Source organism: Ceratotherium simum, chromosome 36, assembly GCF_057802395.1.
Source record: "Ceratotherium simum simum isolate JZ-2026a chromosome 36, ASM5780239v1, whole genome shotgun sequence".
In the NCBI taxonomy this organism is placed as follows: domain Eukaryota; kingdom Metazoa; phylum Chordata; class Mammalia; order Perissodactyla; family Rhinocerotidae; genus Ceratotherium; species Ceratotherium simum.
Window position 1 is genome coordinate 29769757 of NC_141935.1, and position 21483 is coordinate 29791239.

Genomic DNA, 21483 nt, shown 5'->3' on the forward strand with positions numbered 1-21483 from the left:
AAGATTCTAATACCTCAATAATGATGGAACTAATTTCTAAAATTCTAATCATCATTTTTGGAGAAATACCAAAAGTTTCAAGCAAGTATAACCGTTGGTTGATACATGATTTTTTAAAACTTGTATTTGTAAATTAGAAGCTGACTCAACAGATTTGTGTGTTAATTGATCTCTTTATAGGTTCTCAGTTATCACAAAGGCTCATAATTTATTTATATTTTTCTGCTTATTGCATTTTCCAAATATATTTATGTCTGTAGTGGCCCTGGACTGAAAAAAAAAAAAAAACAACAACACATTGTATAAAGGATGATGCACAACATTTTAAAGATACTGTGTGTGTTATTTAATGATATATTAAAATCATTTCACTTAAATGTATATTTTCTTTTTATACTGAATGAATGCTACAGTTATAAATCCAGAGTGTGCCTAGGTGCAGTCTATGACTTTTACCAGACAGTCTTTTTTAACTTAAATACATAGTATTATGCATGATAAGATTGACATTATCTACAAAGCTTACAGTAAATACTGGGTACTCCTGCACACCTAAATATCAATAACATAGCCTATTAGCTGCAAGAACATTTCTTGATAAATTTCCTCAAATAACAGCGTAACTGATAAAGTCTTTAAAGGAACATTTTATAATGTAGAGTGTCTACTTATTTAACTATAACAGTTTGAATGAATAATAACATAGCTTAATATTTTAATTAATAACTTTACCTCATTAAAATTGAGATGATAGTGCATTTTGGATGATAATATGCAATTGAAACTGTTATTTTACATAAAAAATCTTGGACACATTACTTAATTTCCTTAGTTATGCACTTCTCTATCTGTAATTTGTTAGACTCAATAATCCCGGATACTGCCTCCACATCTTAACAGAGTGTATTAAATATTCTAACAGAAAATGCCATTAGAAAAGTTCTATTGTGTTTTATTTATATGACCTCTAGGGGGCACCAAAAGATCTAATTGCAGACAGCGCCTGGTAGTTTCCAGCAGCTATTGATGTAGTGTTTATAATCTAACAGGTGTGTGGGGAAATGCGCTATCAGTTGAATAAAACCAAAATGGAGAAGGATGAGGCAGAAAAGGAGCACAGAGAGTACAGAGCAAAATCTGACAGGGATCTTGAAATTAAAGATCAGGTAAGAGATGCCACAAGCGTAAGTGCAGCAATTCAAGACGTAACTAACATTCTTTGTGAAGTTGATGTGGTTTTATTCGTAACTCATTTATTTCTATTATATTGTTTCTAACTAAGGGAACAATCCAGTTTATACTATTAAAAGGATTTCATTTATAGTTGCCTAAAATCACCTTTCACATGAAATGGTGAGAATACAACTGCACGCATATAAAATTCCAATCTGACAGGTCATAAATATACATTTGGATATGTGTATCTATTACTTACAAAAGCAGAAAAAAATGTTCTAATGCACAGTTTGAACCTAAAATATACGTACATAAAGTTCTTGAAAGATGCCAACTTGAATCCAATTTTAAGTGAAAAAGTTTAAAATTTGTAAGATGAGATGAGTTGATATGTAAACATGTCAATCAAATTGATTGTTGGCGGAGTGAAACCAGTTTTAACTAAGATAACCATGAATATGTTCGCTTAGGAAGCCTAAATACAGTGAAATTATAAATGTAAGGGAGAAAATACTGCTTACTTCAATTTCAGTTTGAACAGATGTTTTATGTTATATCTTTGTTGAGATCATGTAGATACTCCGATTTTAATTGACAAATGGATAAAGTTTTTAGAGAGGCAATTCGAATAGGCTAACTTTTGATTTGTATTTTTAGGTTACAGTACAGAACATTGAAGGCATTCGTTCTTTATATTCAATGAAAACAGGTTGATAAATCTGTGTAATTAAAATAATAAGACTGAGTTCTCAGTGTCAATAGTTTAAAGAAATCACTACAATTTAAAAGCAGGTAGCCTTAAGTAATTTTTTTGAAATATATATCTAATTCAAAGCTTTTTATCATATTTTCCAACATATTTTCCCTTTCAACCCAATCATCTCTCTATGCAAATGATGCAAAGGAAAAGTATTGAAAATGGAAGTGATAATGAAATTATCAGAGAGTCATAACTGAAATTATCAGGAATCATAACTGAAATCCCTGGCACCAAATTAAAATCTAAGCAACTAAAATCAGATTCTGCCTTTATACTACTATATTCAAAGTGTTATAACGAGTTTTAAATTTTCAGAAGAATTTTCATTATTAACATGTACAAATAATGAAACTATGTTATTCCTTCCACTTGGGGGCGTGCCTGATAGTGGAATTGAAAATCCTTTCTATCAGGGACTGAAGGTCTGGGATTACCAAACCAAACACAGAACTTTCCTTTCCTGATGTATTACGACTTTTTAAAAAAAAGGTATCATATTGGCATGCTCACTAGCATTCTTATATACCTTTTATGTTATTCTATAGCATCTGCCAACAACGTTTTGGACTAACTGGAAAAATATAGCAAAAAAGTCTCTGAGTTATTTAAAATTACATTATAATGTTCTAGAGAGAAAAACCTCTATAGGAACAATACAATCATAATATCACTTGTAAATGAATAACCTGTGTAGATGTATTTGTAATATTTGTCTTTTAGCACTGTATCTCATTTTAATTAACCAGTGATGGGTGGAGGCTACAATTGCAGGATTTTAAAAGGAGCAGTGTTCATTTGTAAACACTTCTTGCTAAACAGTGAAACATTAACAGTTTTCATCATGATTTTGAGTGTTGTTTTTAGATAGAGATGTGCCTTTTTAGGAGGTCAGAGAGTTAGGAGTAAAACCTCTGAACAGTTACAAGATGCTTGTGATGTGATGTGCCGTGCCTGTTACCATTTTTCCTTGGACAGCGTGTGAGGAAATCTTATAGGTACTCTTTGTGACTATCTTGTATTGAACGGAGTTTCAGAAAAGAAGGTAGTGGTGTCTCATTCCATGAATGATCTGGAGTGCAAAGCAGCCATTGTTCTTTGGTCTTTCAGCCGTGACCTGACCTTCTGTCTGTAAGACCCAAGAGCTGCTTTGCTTGGCCACCGTCTGCACTCTAGAGAGAGATTTACGTTTAACTTTTAGAAGCTGCGTGTATAGAGCATTTATCTAAACTATCTATAATAATATGAAGTGTGTTTAACTTTTAATGTGTTACATATCACGCAATTCAGAATGACAACAGGGCTATCTCTAGGTTTACAAATAAGGTATTCCTTGTACTGTAGTCATTTTATTGGTATTTTTGTTAATCTGACCTCTTGATACAGTTCTAAAGTAGATGGGAATCTGTGAGATTGGAATGTGGCGAGAACAAGAGCTTTTTTGATGTATACAAAATAGGGCAAATGGTTGACCACCAAAATCATTTTCCTCGTGACCCGAGCCTTAACTCTGGCATAATTAGAAGGAAAGGTTAGGAGCATAACAATGGCAATCTCTTCCTCCCACTTGCTGCCTTTCTTTTTTATATTGTGTCAGGAACTGATGGGTGGATTGTCCTTCCCATCAACTCCTTTGTATCTCTTCAACGTAGAGAGCTCCTGTCAGCCTCAGAGGGTGCTTCTTGTACCAAAAAAAAGAAAGACATTTGGTATGGAGGAGAATGAAAAATCTGTGCCTCAATTTTTACTAGAAACTTTCTGTAGGCAACAGATATACTCACACACACACACGCCATTATGGGAATTTAAAAACATATCTGAGGATAAAGAGAATATTGTAATGAATTCCCACATTTCCATCAGCTTTATCATATTGTGAATCCTGTCCCATCTATCTCACATTTTTCCTCTCCTTTTTTGTCTTCTTTGTCATCATCATCCTCTCTATCTTCTCTTCTCTGTTTTCCTCTCCTCTTCTGTTTTCTTCCTGCACTTCTTCTTTTGCTGAAGATAAGCAGATCTCAGACATCATGTTATTTCACCCATAAATACCTCAGTGTGCATCTCTGAAGGATATTTCTTTCATAATCACTATGTCATTATCACACCTAACAATATTAACAATAATTCTTTAATATCGTATAATGCCCAACCCATATTCGAATTTCTTTGATCATCTCAACAATGTTTGTTTTACAGTTGGTTTATTCAAATTAGGAAAACAGGTATATTTTTGTACATTAGAACGTGAAAGTATTACCTTCTTTAATAGGAAATAAAGAGAAACCTTAGGAAAATTTCAACTTCGTCTACTGTTGTCTTATTAAATTTCATACGTAATGTTTGATTGTGCTTTATATTTATAAGGTGCCTCATCTTCGTTGTTAAGAAATGTGAATTAATGCTGTGCAGATGGTTTGAGGGAAATGGCTCCCAGGCAGCAACCCCAATCACCATATCCTGAAAGGAGCCCCTCAGAGTCTAAACTCAACACACACAATTCACCTCAGAGCCTTCCATTGCGGCATAGGAATGCTGCCAGAAGCCCTGGTGTGACCGTGGCTTTACAAAGGTTGTCTGACTCAGAGATGAGTGATGCGTCAGTGCAGTTTTCTCTGTCAACTTCCGTTTTGGTAGATGACTCTCGGAAGACGATTCTTTATAGCCCCCAACCTTTGACCAGGGCCCAGTGCAAAGAAATTACAGGGTCCTTTGTTCAAAAGCAGGGAAAGAGTGATGTTAAAGGTACTAAGATGTAAAACATTTTTCTTTCTTCCGCAGTCTCTCTCTCCCTCAGCCTGTCATGGTGTTTTTTATTTGCTATTTAGTGTTAGGGTGCCTCCAGCACAGGGAGAGTGCAGACCCCCGCGGGTGCCCCGTGACTGGACGTGCACGTGGGCCCTTGGCTTCTGGGTTCTCCCTGCCTCCAGCCACAGGACCTACATACCAGGCCCCAGCAGGGACTGGAGGGAATCAGTCTTCCCATCCCAAGGCGGTCAGATGGGCAGCCCCCTAGAGATTGCAGCCTCCGCCAGGGACACATTGGTACCTAGATCAGGGTGGGCAGAGGCTCCAGACCGAGCCCACTGAGTGCACTGTGGCGCTGCCAGCCTGGTGCAGCAATGGTCACCCTCAGGTCCTGCCCTGAAACGCCAGGGGTGTGCATACTCAACCCAACCTTCCCCGGGCTCACATCTGCGCCCCCACCAGGAGCAAAGAGCAACAGCAGAACACAGGCCACCCCGGGTGGAGGGCAGCAAGGTCACAAGGCAGGGGCAGGCAGGAGGAAGCTGGAGGGGAGCAAGTGTCTGAGAACTGTCCCCGGGCTGCCATGAGGCAGCGGAGAGACAGGACCACACACATGAGCCGGGCTCCACTGTCCCGCAGACTTCACTTGCAAAACAACAAATTCCAGTATAAAATCGTTGAGAATTTCAAGACGTCAACCACAGAGCATGAAACTGCAAGCACTGATCACGTGCCCACGATGCAGCCGTGGTTGTGGGGTCGGCAGACAGAGATCTGGTGAGTGGTGCACGTATGTAACTCCCACTTGCATACACAGACACGCGTGCATGTTTAATAAGCCCGTGTACCCGGGGTCCATAAAAGACGGCCAACTACAGCCCACGGGCCAAATCTGCCCTGCTGCCTGTTCTCACACGGCGAGTTGCATTAGGACACAGCCGCCCCCGTTTGTGAATGTGTTGTCTTACCTGCTTTCCTGTTACAGAGGCAGAGTGGGGGGTCGCGGCAGAGACCGCATAGCCCCCAGAGACTGAAATATTTACTTTATGACCCTTTACAGAAAAGGTTTGCCAACCCTTGCCCTAAGTCTGGAATTCCAACTGTCAAAGTTTCCCTTGCCTTACGAGAATGTGGAGCTTTGAGACTGAAGATTCATCAGTCTTAAATGATAACTTAATGGATTTAGAGTCCTTTGCAGTATAGGGTGCCACGTCCCGGTCTCTTAATCATCTAATTTCACGCCAAGTGAGTGTATGACTATTTCTAGTGTCGTTATCTTATTAGTGGCACATAGCTTAATAATGGCTTGGATGGGAGTATAAATATAAATATTAAAAATCGTTTTATATTTACAATTTTTTTAGGTTGGTATAATTTTTTTTCAGAGATATGAAGACTTTCTCACTAGTATTGTTTAAGTTACAATTTTGGAGTTGTGGCTAATATTTAGTAGGAAGCATTGAAATTCAAAATTACCTGACGGGGGTAATCAAAGCAATTATTTAAGAGTAGAGTGCGTAGACAAAAGAAATAAAACAGAAAATTTTGGCTAGGAACATTAGAGTTTTCGCTAGAATAAAAGAGTTTGAGGGTTGCTCGTATCTACAGCAGTATGCTTCAGCACTTAAATACTGACAGTAAATGTGGACTGTATCCACATGGGAATTATTTCCTAAGTTCAATTGAATTAATTAGACTGTTGGAAGAAGTGATTTTATTTTGTATGGCATTGTGTAAAGACGAGAAGAAGACCTGCACGTCCTAAAAGTAAGTCCTATTTAAGGCCAGAGAAATAAAAGCAATAAAGAAAAGTTGAAGAATTGTACCTCTTTACTTAGAGAAGACTGAAACCTTGCTTCCCTATCCTCAAGGACTTGACAGATATTTTTCCAGGGGAAAGTTAAACACTTCTTCTTGATCTTCAGTATGGAAAGAATAAGAACAAAGCAATTTAATCATAGCAACTGGAAATCACAGTAGCCTGAAATAAGAACTTTCTGACAGTAAGAAGATTGAAATAGATTGTTGCAACAGGCCACAGGACTTTCTTCCCTGAAATATTTAGTTTTGAACAGTAGTAGCCACATGCTTTACCTGAAGACCCAGCTAATAGACCTCTGAGGTCCACTGTCTTGTATTTGATTCTGGAAGCATCCTAGAAATATTTCATTGTCTCTGTTCAAGTGGCTAGTAGTGGCATTAGTCTTTTCTACTTGTGACTTAGCACCTGCAGGTTAGAGTAAAATCCTGTTAGCTCTGTGCTCTGCTCTGTGTCTGTAATGCTGGGTACTCTCTTCAGAAGGCTCTTGAAGAGAGAGAATGGACAGCTTCTGGGAGCTAGACTTCAGAGGCTTATCCAAGTCCCACAGTCTCACTTCTCTCTCTAAAAGAGGACTGGGAGAGGGGCCACTTGGGCATGCGGTTAGAACATGTAATCACTCGGTCTTGGTGATGACAGAGTTGCTCTCCAGTGTTCTTCACACCCTTGCTCAGTGCTGGAGGCTTTGCACATTTCTTTCCCTGCTCCTTACTCAGACAACAGCCGCTCGAGGGGGCTTGGCCTACCCAGACCAGCGCGCTAGACACGGGGTGGTAACCAGAAGGCCCAGGTCCTGCCCTTAGGGAGTTTATATTCTAGTTGAGGGGACAGAGTACACATTTGAACATGCCTTAAAAATACTTGCAAAGCAGCATATCGGCAAGTGCAAATTAATGTAGTGTGAACTTCATGCTGGCTACAAACCATGAGAGGGAGAATCTGGTTCCATGTGTGTGATGCAATAAAGCTTTTTTTATAGCATCTTCCCTAAGTATGGCCTAAAGCATTGTTCAGGATACTTAGATAAATTTGTGTTCTTATCACAGCCTAATCAAGAATTCTGAGAAAATTCTTCAGCCTGGCGTATGTCTAATAAATCAGCCTCTTTTGTTCTTGCGCTGTGATGCTTGAATGGGACGAGTAGGATTATGTAAATAATTTAAAATATCCCCATTTAATAAAAGATTATTGAACTTATTGTTTTTCTAAGACATCATGTAAAGTTAATTTCTTCATTTTAAATCATAATTATGTTGGTAAAGTCACAAAATTAGCAGTAAAAAAGTAAGTTGGTTTTTTTACACAAAGGAACAGCTCCAAATCAGTTCAGTGAATAATACCAAGCTGGAGATCCTTGGGGCGTTTAGCATTTAGTAACTTTGTTAATGATTTGGGCCGAGTTGTAGCTGGTTATGTGTACCTTGTTTATAGAAACGCTGGAGAAATTCACATGCTCACAAAAGAGTCATTTGATTTTCTAGCAAAGATGGTAGTGCTATTGACCATCATAATTTATTTTTAAAAATCAAATGCATCAAGAGAAACAATATATCTGAAGATAGCAATTTGCGGCTATTCAGGAGATAAGGGTACAAACAAGAAGCGAACAAGCCCATTTAGAAATAATATGCCTTATGGGATAAACATTTAGAAATGAATATTTGCCTTTGAATAGGACTATAAAGCAGTAAATTGAACTCAAGGAATATTTTTGTGTTTTAAGGAAGTCATAAGGTTCATCTACTGCTGGCCCTAAAGATATATAATTTTTGCTATATTTTTCCATTTTAGTGGATGGTACACATTTTGGTCCTTAAAAAAAGTGCATGCTTATTTTGACTTTAAAAGTTGGACTCACAAGGCCATCCTGCCACCTTTGTGGAGTGTCTTCTCTGGTACCAAGGCTGCCATTCTCATCGCTGCCAGGTGGCAGCAGCTCTTAAACTGTGTGTCCGCGTAGACCAGCCAGCTGGGAGGCATTAGACGTAGGACATAGGCCTTTTTTACAGCTCAGAAATATTAGTACCAATATCCAGGGTAAATATTACTAATTACATGTGTATACATTTAAAAACAATATTTATTGTATAAACATAAGCACATTCACAGAAGCCAATAATTCCATCACCCAGGAAAGCAAATTGTTTTCATTTTTCTGTTTTACCTTCCACTTTTTGTCCATGTGCATATATAATATTTGCAAGTAGTAAACATAGCCTAGATATAATTTTGGTTTTTACTTTTTTCACTTAAGCATATTTATGTATTGCTGCCTATTCTTCATAGGGATCACTTTAGTGTGGTCATTTACAGATACTTTTAAAGGAAAATGACAATAAGTCAGATTTTGAAGGGAACCAACGCTGTTTACAAATTTAGAATCTTTTTGCCCTAAACTTCACTTGTTGCTTTGATTCAACAACTGTATATTGCATGCACTGTGCTGGCCCAGAATGAATGTCTGTTCTTAAAGAAGAGAGTATATAAGACAGGTATGCAAATAAATATATGTTAAAGAGAACATAGTAACTATCATCACCAAACTACAAAAGAGTATGGGGATTTAGAAGAGGGACAAGTGACATCCTTGTAGTGTGGTTAGGATATTACCCAGCATAGATGGGAGAGGAGGCATTTTGGTTGGAAGGTCTACGTGGCAGCTTGAGCAAAGGAATGGGGACAGGGGAGTGGTGGGAAAGGAGGATGCATTCGAGGAACATAGGTGTCTTTTGATTCCATAGCATGCTTGTGTAACTGACCTCAGTATCTCAAGTGCCACATCTCTGTTTAGAAAGATTGCCCATGGAAAATGGGCTTCTATAGGTTCAGGATCTCAATGTAATTGCCTCCTTATACTGCACACCTGGCATTCAGGCACAGAAGTTATATTATATGTTTTTGTGTGTGTGAGACAGATCAGCCCTGAGCTAACATCAGTGCCAATCCTCCTCTTTTTTCAGAGGAAGATTGGCCCTGGGCTAACATCCTTGCCTATCTTCCTCTACTTTATATGGGACGCCACCACAGCATGGCTTGACAAGGGGCGCATCAGTGCGCACCCGGGATCCGAACCTGCGAACCCCGGGCTACCGAAGCAGAGCATGCGCACTTAACCGCTACGCCACCGGGCCAGCCCCAAAGTCATATTATATTTTGGGAATGTTTGCATAGGTTTTTCATTTCCTTTGTAGTATTTTCTATGTAGTGAAACAATTTTAATATTTTCAAATTTCAGATAACGTGCGGTAAAAAGTCATTTTATTAACAATGTTAGAATTACTAGGATCGGTTTTCTAGAAATGAAGAATTGACAGTTACATTAAAGATTTGTAGATTTCTACATGACTAATGATGGAGGGTGAAGCACGGACTACACAGGGTACGCCTTTACCTCTGGACCGGGGCTCCAAAGACTTGACTTCCTGATTTGGCTTCTCAGTGAACTTCTGAGCAAACCTCTCGGAGGCTCACTTTCTTTCCCAGTGAAGTGAGAAGCTTGGACAAGTGATAGCTAACGTTTTCTCTAGCTCTAAATTCCTGTCTATCTAGGAAGTATTTTTCTGCCCTTCCTAATTATGAATTAAGTACTAATACAATCAATAAAAAACACATGGAGTCTAAAGTGTCATTTGAAATTTTCCAGTTATTTATTCTGATTTTATAAAAATGACACTTCTGTTAAGATTATAAGAATGAAATTTTACTGTCATCAGCAATTTTAGGTCATATTCTTTTCATTATGATTAATAATAGAGTAATAAAATGTCTAGCCTTTTAAACAGTTGAATTTAATTACAAGACAGATATTTAATTTGCAGTAAGGTTTAAAGCCCTACTCTGAATTAAGAATGATGTTTTACTGGAAAGATTTTAGGCAACAGCAAACTGTCAAAGGTAGTATTTTGGAGGAGTAGCCAGCTTTCACCAAACCTGTGGAATTAAATATCATCAGCACATGTGAACTCATGATCCCCGTGAACACATCCACGTGTTGCTGCTGGAGAAATGCAGCATTAATAGTTAATATTTTCACTTTCAGTTTTCACTTGGTACTCTCATAAATGTAGCCGTGGAATGAAATGCTGTGGCAATTCTGGACCCAGGTGACCCAGAATACGATCATATTAAGTTTTTGTTTTTTTGATATTTTTAATCATCAGAATGAAAACAAAAAAATTTTAAATCCTGTTAGAGATTTCACATATGCCTGCATATTTCCCTGACCCTCGTTGGAGTCCAGTGTGAGAGACTGCCCTAGACAGAGATTCTGGTTATAACTGTAGGCTGCTCATGACTGTTAATACACTGTGAGGTGTTTAGATTATCATATTGCTATTCTTAACATATAGTCAAGGTAATTTAACCTTTTTGATGTTAACCTCTATACTTAAGTGGATCAATTACTCTAACATTTAGTTTTTAGGGAAAAGACAAGAAAGCAACAGTGTCCTTATCTCTGCCCTGCCTTCTGTCCTCCTGAGAATTTCTGGAGTTCCCTATGAGGAATGGAAAATTCTTCTTTCTATAGAATCTCTCTACTTACACCTGAAGTTCTAATATTTTCTCTTTCTCTCTCTCTATCTCTTTCTCTCTCTCCATGGTAATAGATCATTCAAGTAATAGCATTAGCCTGGCTTCAGAAATCCTGAGTCAAGCAATGGTTGAAAGTTCCTGTTAATGTACAAGGGAGTGCTCATGTCTTCTTAAAGAGAATGGCAGCCAAGGAAAAAGGGGAGGTAAAAACTTTTAGGGAGATCTTAAGAAAGTGGAGGAGAAAGAATTGTTCCACTGGAAAGATGGTCCCATCATTGCAAGTACTACCTTTTGGACCCTTCTTTGGCTTGCTCAGAATTTTCTGCATAGAAATCTTAATTTACTCATACTGAGAGGTAACTGTCATATCCTAATTTGAATTAGAAACTTTAGGCTGTCATTTTTAACTTGTCTCTCCACTTAAGTTTATCATAGAATAATAGGGCAAGGTCAGTATTTCTACCCTAATTTACTGAAGGTCCACTATGTGTATAGTGACTGAAGCCATATAAGGGTTTATATAACAGGAACCAGATATGGTTTAGTCTAAAGGGGGAGTTAAGACAATGGATGGATCAAATACCTATTTATGTCTATATTTTAAAGTCTATATGTAGATATATCTTTTTATACAGTATATCTTACTAATATGTAATACAAGCAGTGTGACTTACTGATGATTGTTCTTGAGCGAGCCTGAAGTTTGAAGTCTCCAAATGCTAAACTTAGGGTACCTTAGACTTACCTCATCAGCCAGGAGAGAAAGAGGGACCTTAGCGTTGTTTCAGGTATAAAAACAAGAAGAGAAAAGAAGAGTAGAGGAAAAGGGGAAAAACAGTAGGAGGAGAAAATGAGAAAGATTTTAGAAGGCGTTCCAGAGGCATTACACTAAGAACTGGGCATTTGCCTCTCCTCTGCTTCATATTGAACTGTAACTCAGAAGAGGCAATCATGACCACAGATCCATCAGTATTTTCAGGAGGCATCCACAATAAAGGTATTTTTAAACTATAATTGCTATGATCACCCTCCCCCTGCCCCCACCACCGTTGCTGGTAGTTGAGAGTAACTTCATGTAGCTTAACATTTTTCAGAAGATGCTTTTTAACCACATAGCAATAACATTCATGAAGGTATTTTTTAGCTTTAGTCTCCCTTGTTTCAGTGGCCACATAAGAGGGATCAGACGGAGGCCTCAGGCAGTAAAGGACAATGGCTCACTGGGCACTGACAGCCAACAGGACTTGAATGGCTTAGTCTGCCCCCTTCATGTTGTGGACGATTAGACTGGGAGTGAGCTGAGAGTGATTATAGCTCATCACTCTCAGCTCATTTTTGCGCATTTATTTATTTAATAGTTACTGATAACCTGTTGTGCGTCACTCACAAATAGGCACAGCGGTTGCAAGGAGAAATAAAATATATTTATTGCTCATACAACTCTTGTAGTCTGATGAGAAAGTTAAATGTGATAAGATGAGGGCTTAGTAGAAGTGGTGGCTTACTGTCATGGGAGAGGGTTCAAAAAGATTCTAGTCAACAGTCAATCAGTTTTCAACAAGTATAATAAGAAAATTCAATGGGGAAAGAATAGTTTTTCAACAAATGGTGCTGGGAAAACTGGATATCTACATGTAAAAGAATGAAGTTGGGCTCCTATCTGATACCATATACAAAAATAAGCTCAAAGTGGATGAAAGACCTAAATGTAAGAGCTAAACTTATAAAATTCTTGGAAGAAAACATAGTCATAAATTTTTGTGACCTTGAATTAGGCGGTGGTTTCTTAGATATGACACTGAAAGCATAAGCAACAAAAGAAAAAAAATTGATAAATTGGACATGATCAAAATTAAAAACTTTTGTGCTTCAAAGGATGCTATGAAGAAAGTGGGAAGACAACCCACAGCATGGGAGAAAATTTTTGCAAATCATATATCTGATAAGAGACTTGTAACTAGGATTTATAAAGTATGCTTACAATTTAATAAGAGAACACTAACTCAATTTAAAAATAGGCAAAGAGGGGCCGGCCCCGTGGCATAGTGGTTAAGTGCGCACACTCCACCGCGGGCAGCCCGGGTTTGGATCCCGGGCACGCACTGATGCACCGCTTGTCAGGCCATGCTGTGGCGGCAGCCCATATAAAGTGGAGGAAGATGGGCGCAGATGTTAGCCCAGGGCCAGTCTTCCTCAGCAAAAAAGTGGAGGATTGGCATGGATGTTAGCTCAGGGTTGATCTCCCTCACAAAAAAAAAAAAATAGGCAAAGAATCTTAATAGATATTTCTCCAAAGAAGATATAGAGACGGTGAATAAGCACATGAAAAGATGCTCATCATCATTAGCTATCAGGGAAATGCAAATCAAAAGCATAATGAGGTGCTACTTTACATCTGTTAGGATGGCTGTAATCAAAAAGACAGATGATATCAAGTGCTGGCGAGGATGTGGAGAAATTGGACCCTCACATATTGCTAGTAGGATTGTAGATGGGTGCAGCTGCTTTGGAACACAGACTGACAGTTTCTCGCAAGGTTCAGCCTAGAGTTACCATGTGACCCAGCAATTCCACTGTTAGGTATGTACCCAAGAGAAATGAAACATGCCCCTACAAAAACGTGCTCATGAATGTTCATAGCAGCGTTACTCCTAATAACCGAAAACTGGCAACGACCCAAATATTCATCAACTAATGAATGGATAAATAAAATGTGATTACATCTATGTCTGTATCTATATGTTGGCAATAAAAAGAATGAAATACCGATACATTCTACAACATGGTTGAATCTTGAAAACATTATGCCAGGTGAAAGAAACCAGTCTCAAAAGACAACATACTGAATGATTCCATTCATATGAAATGTCCAGAATAGGCAAATCTATAGAGACAGAAAGATTAGTGGTTGCCTGGGGCTGAGGGGCTTGGAGGCAAGTGGGGAGTACTGCCAATAGATATGGGGTTTCTTTTGGGGTGATAAAATGTTCTAAAATCGATTGAGGTGATGTTTGCACAACTCGGTGAATATACTAAAACACATTCAATTGTACACTTTAATGGGTGAATTGTATGGTATGTGAATTATGTGAGTAAAGCTGTTACTAAAAAAAAAAAAAAGAAAAGATTCTATCATAAAAGTCATATTGCAGCCTAGCGTGGAGGGGAGGAGAGAAAGTGGGAAGGGAAGGCCATTCAAGCGAAAGGGACAGAATATGCAAAAACGCTGTTCCGTATATACCTGGAGGGCAAAAGGAGGCACAAGAGATGAGGATGGAAAGACTGAGCCCCAGAAACTCAAGATTACTTGCCAGAAGTGGCTGTAAACCACTTGAAGACAGAGTCCACATCTCATTCATCATTGTATTGCTAGTACTCAGCCCAGAGAAGGCCTATCACGAGTATTTATCTGTTAGTTGAAGGAGTGAGTAAATGAATGCAGACGTGAGCTAAAGAATGAACTTTCAATAATTAACAATAGTGCCTAGACTAGATGACAGAAGCTGTAACTCCTGGTTCAATCTTTTTTGTGCTGAGTCAGGCAGAAAGTTTTAGAATCAGGATGAAAATAACTTTTTTATAATGATATTTATATTTTAGCAATTATATATTTTTTTAAATGGGTCAGTCGTTTTATATTTTGCCATTCTAAGAAGTATGTAGTGGTATCTCATTGTGATTTTAATTTGCATTTCCCTAATGGTATTAGACATCTTTTCAGGTGCTCCTTGCTATCCGTGTCTTCTTCAGTTATATCCACTGCTACGCTAGATCTAGTTCAAGGTACTATCATCTTCACCGGTGTTACTGCAATGATGCCCCAACTGGCTTCCCTTCTCCCCAGTTTAGTCCCTTCACAGCCAGAGGGATCCTGTTGAAACCTGTGGCAGATCTCGTTACTTTTCCAATTACAACCATCCAGTGGTCCCCTGCCTCAGTCACAGCAAAAGGCAAAGTCCTTTCAATGATCTACGAGGTGCTATACAGTCTGGCCCTCCTGTTACCTCTCTGTTCTCATTGCCTACTTTTCACCCCATCACTCTGCTCTAGCTACACTAGCTTCCTTGCTGTTCCTCAGACACATCAGATATACTCCCACTTCAGGGCCTTTGTCTTTGCTGTGTCTTGGCCTGGAACACTGTTCCCCACGATAGCCTTATGGATCACTAGCTTAATGCCTTCAGGTCATTGCTCTGTGAGCCCTTCCCTACCTACCTTATGTTAAATGTTAAATTCCCCCAGTACTCGCTACTCTGCTTTCTGCTTTATTGTACTCCGTATCTTACTCATTTATTTTATTGCCTGTCTTCCCCCACCACAGTATTAGCTTCATGCAGGCAGGTCCCCTTCAGCCCGTGCTCAACACTTTAGCAAAAGCAAAATGTGAATTGAATCACATTGTTCTTCCATTTAATGACTTGGAGTGGCTTCCCATTTGCATTTAGAAACATAAATCCAAACTCCTTCCCATAGCTTACGAGGCCCTGCCTAATCTGACTGCTTCCTGTCTGTCCACTCTCTTCTCACCTGTCCTCCCTGTATCCGTTCACTCAGCTCAGAGGTTTCCCTTTCGCTTCCCAAACATGCCGGGGCCTTTGGACAGGCATCTGCCTTATATGTTCTTCCCCGCTCTTTTTGTGATTAACCAGCTCTTTCTTTTCCTGTGGTTTCCACTTCAATGTCTCCACTTCTGTAACTACTAACATATATTCCCCACCCGCCGACCCCATTATTCTCTCATAGTACCTTGTTTGTTTCCTTCTTGGAACTTATTGTAATTTTTTATTATTTTATTATTTATTTACTTTAAAAAATATGTCTCTTATATTAGAATGTAAGTTATTTGGGGTCAGAGACTCTTGTCTTATTCACATGTGCATTCCAGTGTTTCAGTGCCTTGTGTGCAATTAGGGGCGCAGTAATTGGAGGCATGGGTGCGGGGAGAGATAGCCAAGAGTTCAGTCCCTGAAAGTAGACTGCCTGGAGTCAGGTTCTCACCTCACTACCTACTACCCGGTGAACTTGGGCAAATTACTTAATATGCCCAAGCTTCACTTTTCTCATCTGTGAAATGATACCACTCCTACTTTATAGGGTTTTGTAAAATTTGAGATAATCTCAGCCTCATTGCACAGTACATGATGTATAATAATTGATCTATACATGTTAATGATTATTACTTTTACTAACGTTGTTATGATTATCATTCACATTCTCCATCCTCATCTCTCTCTCCTGTGTTCCATTTTATCTAGTTGCTTTCCAGAGTCATGATGATAACTGAATATGATGTATTTGGTTTGACCTGACCAGTACATAGAAGTGGGGCTGCCATCTAAGCTTACATTAATCTAACTTCAGAGCCAGTATTTTTTGGGTTATGTGTTTATCACACATATCTCATTGTGAACTGTTATTGAGCTTCAATTCAATTGAAACCCCCAATGGCACGCGTCTGCTGCCCTACAATTGGGCAGTGAATACAGGTATTTGCATTTTTCCCTCTGAAACATGATCATTTAGTTTGGACCTATCATGGCAGCTTGTCTGAACCCTTCAGGATCCTGTTTTTGACATCTCACCGTAATAAATTCTTCCTCTTGGATTTACGTCACAAGCAGGTTTGACCACCACATCACTGGTTTAAGCAGTTTAGCACAAATGGCAGGGCAGAGCCCTGTGACCTATAGCTGAAGACCTCCTTATAGCTTGATATTTTCTGTCTTCCATATGTTTTTTTTTTTGACGGATATGTTTCTTTTCCTGTTTAAGAACCAGACTATTTGCCTTCTTCAAAATAATTCTAGTCAAATCAAAAGACAGTTGCTTTTGTACCTACTATGTGCAGTGGTATGGTGAGGTACCACTGAGTCATGTGACAGAAGATCACATTGACGGCAGATAATGAAGAAGTTAGGCATAGATGGCTAAGAAATCCAAGTGCCCTTGTAAATATGGAGCAGATTTGTAGTTGGCAGGATTTAAACCTGTGTTGGGAAACTCCCAATGAGGAGGGAATGGGCCTGCCTGAAATTCCAATTTCTTCATCTGAACAATGTGGATAAATGGACTAAATTGGAAATTTGAGGAATTAGAGTCTGTAAAATCATTTTTTGAGATTTCTTTGATTCATTCTATCAAATGAATCCTTTTAAACGTATTCTGCCCATATACATATATCAAATAATTATGTTGTACACCTAAAAGTAATGCAATGTTTTATGTCAATTGTATCTCAATAAAAAGAAGTGTTCTGTCCTAATCATCACCCTACAGTTTTCTGTTCTACACCTATTTTATTTTTCTTTATGAAAATTAGTGAAAGCAAGAATCATGTTAGTTTTCTAATTGGCACACCATATAAATTCAGAAATGTATGTGAAAGTGTTTTCAACTATAAAAAGCTGTGTACATACATGGAACTGTTATGATTGAATAGATGGTCAATAAATTGAATAGATGAATTTACTCCTTTGTATGTAGATGCTGTTAATTTAAAAGAACCACATTCAAAATATTTATTAACTAAAGCATCTACTTTTACATTGGAAGCTTCTTGCCAACATTAGTTAGAAAATATAGGTTATTTTTGAGTTAAAGTGAAATACAATAAATTCTTAAGTTCCACAAATAGAATTTTACAGAAATATTTATATAACCCACAGCTAAAGTGAATTTTCTAAAAACTCCCCATAAGGTGAGATCACGTACGCCATGGCTCAGTACAGAAGGATTTTTTTTTCAATCAGTTATGTCTCTAAAAATAAACCTAGTTTTGTTGTTAAAATTTGCTGTTTGCTCCTCACATAAGAACATCTCATTAATTTCGATGGAAACCCTCCGACAAGATAAGGCTAAACTGTCCAGTTTTCCAATGGAAGAGGATCCATTTTTGTGTCACCTACGAGCAGAATAGCAGCTAAGAGGTGAGTTGAACACAGTCAGGCTGTTTCAGCGGTCAGAATATTTTGAATCCAAGCATAAGTGTTCAGGGAAGAGCCTGCAGCCTTGAATGCTCTAGGTATGCTTACAATAATCCTCTACCTTTCCTGCTCTCTTCAGGGTTTTAGAGCCAGAGCATTGATACTGATGGTCTCTGTAATCAGATACACGGAGGAGTAACAGAAACTGGGTAGGTAGAAAGAGAGGTGTCCTTACAGAGGTCCTGTGTTTTTGTATGGGGGAGAAGAGGAGCTGTATTCCATCGTCTGTACTGTTAAGTGATCCAGACTACGTAGATAGGGGTTTCCTTTTCTCAGTCATTTGAAACTGATTTAGTGAAAAACTAAAACATGATTGCCTACCAAATAAAATCATTCAGTTTGAAGTGAAAGGCTAGGAGATCTTGAATGGGTTTAAATGTTTGAGCTTTTCTTAGTTTGAGAGAAAAGAAATATTTTATTTTGCCTCAGCAACTGTACTAAACAGTAATATTGATAAAAATAAAGTCCAATAAAATATATTTTTTCTCTAAATTAAGAAATGATGTATATGGTCTTATGAAACTAGTTTTGAAAAAGGGGGTCTGAGTCTTCAATTTGTTCTGATTGTCAGAGATTGACAGAATTTAATAAGAGAATAGCAGCAAAAAGAAAAACTTCTTGTTGAATAACAGTTGTCAGAGGAGAAACAGCTGATGTGTTTTCCTTATTGCATTTAAAAAATTAATTATCGCCCGTAAAAGGTTGTTTGTGTTCATAACTGAGTTAGTGTTGTGGCTTGGCAGAATTCCACATTTGAAAGGAAACGGGTGTCGGCAAAGAGTCTGAAGGTTCTAGTCCAGTGGAGTGGGCTTCAGTGGGCTGTTGCGTCTCGCTGGACGCCAGTGTTCTCATCTGTGAAGGGAGGGGATAGGTAAAGATGATGACTGAGGTATCTTCTACCTTTAACTGTATCTTTTTTTTTTTTTAAAGGCCCTTGTTTTTATTAAAGTCTTGATGTAAACAGGGAAGTTAACTTCCAAATGTTTTACGGTCCTTTTGGTAGGAGCACATTTTAGAAGAAATATAGTTAGCTCAATATTTAAGGAAAAGGAATTTTCTTTGATAAATTAAAATTGTACACTGAAGTCTTGAAAGTTAGGTGCAAAATAACCCAAAATCTTCCTCCTATTTTCCCTTTAGGAATCAATATTTAACTGATATTTTTCTGACAACTCCTAAAAAAGTAACATTGACGTAAGAGTTTTAATTTGTTCTAGTTGAAAAATAATAAAAATGTGTGCATTATGTAAGAGACAAATAGTTTTGCCAGGATTGCCTATTTTCTGGCTAAGAATAATGGCCCAATTTATTTTTACATAATTTTTGCTAGCTGATAGAATCACTGGAAAACAATGCTTTCTATTGGAATAGTAGCAGATTTATTAACCTAGTTTTCATTGGAAAGTGTGCTTTTGTAGTTTGTAGTCAGTACTTCTATATCTACTCTAAAAACTGTTTGGCTTTGAAAAGCATAGTTGAATATTATATTGGTATTCCTGTAATTATAGTATCTGAAAAGTTATTACATTTGAAGCATAAATGGAAAATACAGGAAATTGTTGAAATTCCACACTGCAATGATCTTTATGCTGCAATTCATTCAAAGTAATAGTGTCAATTTTGAAAAAACTTTCAAAAACTAAGTATTTAATTTAAAATTATAAATGATACATTTGAATGTCTGTTTAGTATTTTTATTCTCATAACGAGAACCCAAAGGCATTGTAAATACGTTTAGTAATAAAAAAGATATTTTCTAAACCCCAAATACATAATAAACTTCACATATTTAAATTTACTTATATTTTCCTGTGGCAAAATCAGATATAACTTTAGGAATAGCAATATTCTCAGTTCCTTTAAATTTATTTATCTTTATAGATAGTGAAAGCCTCTTTATCTTACTTGAAAATGCCTTTCATTCTCTCGTTTATTAAAATTGTTTTACTGTGACTTTATATTTAGTCTTTTTTATTTGTGTTTAGTTATATTTCCACCCATGGGGAAGGTTGCAGTGGCAACAACACTGTAAGTAGTCGTGGGCAAGATGACCAGTTATTTCAATCTTTTATTCCAATATATTTTCAGTTCTATTGGAAAATATTAATAGCTTTAATATACAGAGATAAAAGGAACAAAATATAGTAATATAATGTGAAAATTATGGTGAGACTTCATTTAACATGAGTCCTCTGCCTTAATGCTTATAAGACATTTTCTGCTATAAATTTTTACAAAAACTAAACAAGAGTATTGCAATAATTTCTGTTATTTACGATAGCCCAGATGATTGTAAATTTGAGGAGGAAATGGTGTGCTAAATTAGATGTATCATTGGGTTTGCTTTTTTTATCAGAATGATAGGGAATCAGTTTATATTTTAGTTGTTATGAAGGACAAAAAAGACTGAGGTGAAGAGTGGACAGATTGGAGATATAGATATGTAGGTAATTGTCTTGCCATCTGGATCATATACATAATATATAACATACAAACTATACAATGTCTGGCACATAGTAGGCACATGGTAGGTACTCAAAAATATTTATTGTGTTGAATTGAAGGCTTGGGAAGGAATTGTTTCAGGGAATAAATTAACAGTTTGTTTTCCTAAATTGGAATTCTTTTATTTTATTTTTGCTTTGGGTGATTTTCTCAATTGGTGATAAAATAATTTTCAAATGGTGATAAAAGTCGACAACTGTAATGAACATTTGAGTTTGGAGTAACGATGTGTAGATATATTTTTTTCTTTAGTAATTCTTTTATCTCCCAGCTTTTGTACCTCTTAGTTCCTCTTTCATGAGAGAGTAAAGCATATGAAACAATTTTTTGGGCTTTGAAAAAAACCAATCCTTTTATATGAGGATGTCCCATCAGAAAAGAGACCTTCCTGTTTTCATTACAGTTCATTTTCAGAGAAACAACTCCAGGTTTATTTTTCTTTTGACTGTACTTTTTGTAGCAAGCAAAATACTTTTAAAGTGCCTTCAAAAGGATAGGCTTAGAGTTAGACCTAAAATTTTTTTAACATAAGTTAAATTTAAAGTTACTTTAAAGAAGGAATTATGTTAATTTGTTAGGAAATACAGGTCAAAGACTCTGCCTTGGTGACTCTCACCTCAGAAACAGTGGAGTTATCTTACCAACCTCCGTCTCCTGCCTCTCAACCAAAGGATCATGGCCTCATTCTCAGGGAAGAAAAAGAGTCACAGTTTCTTCTTGGCTTTTTTTTTCACTAATGTCCCCTATTTATTTTATTAAATAACATTAGAAGTTAATTAGAATATATTACATATATTTAATATATGCACACATATATAATATAATGTATAATATATATTTTTTAAATATGTATATTTATATATTTAATTTAATTTTATTTTTTCCAGTTTTATTGGTATATAATTGACATATGTTATATTAGTTTTAGGTGTCCAACATGACAATTTGATACACATCTATAT

The 21483-nt window shown here is 37.2% G+C and overlaps 1 protein-coding gene across 4 annotated transcripts in view; it reads left to right on the forward strand.

Annotated features, from left to right (window-relative positions):
* Positions 1–21483, forward strand: part of SDCCAG8 (SHH signaling and ciliogenesis regulator SDCCAG8) — a 227839-nt gene that overhangs the window by 69108 nt on the left and 137248 nt on the right. For all 4 annotated transcript variants that reach the window (XM_004439590.3, XM_087424486.1, XM_087424487.1 and 1 more), the window contains one exon: positions 1050–1166. In XM_004439590.3, the coding sequence (XP_004439647.1) occupies positions 1050–1166 (117 nt within the window). The remainder of the gene's footprint in view (positions 1–1049; positions 1167–21483) is intronic.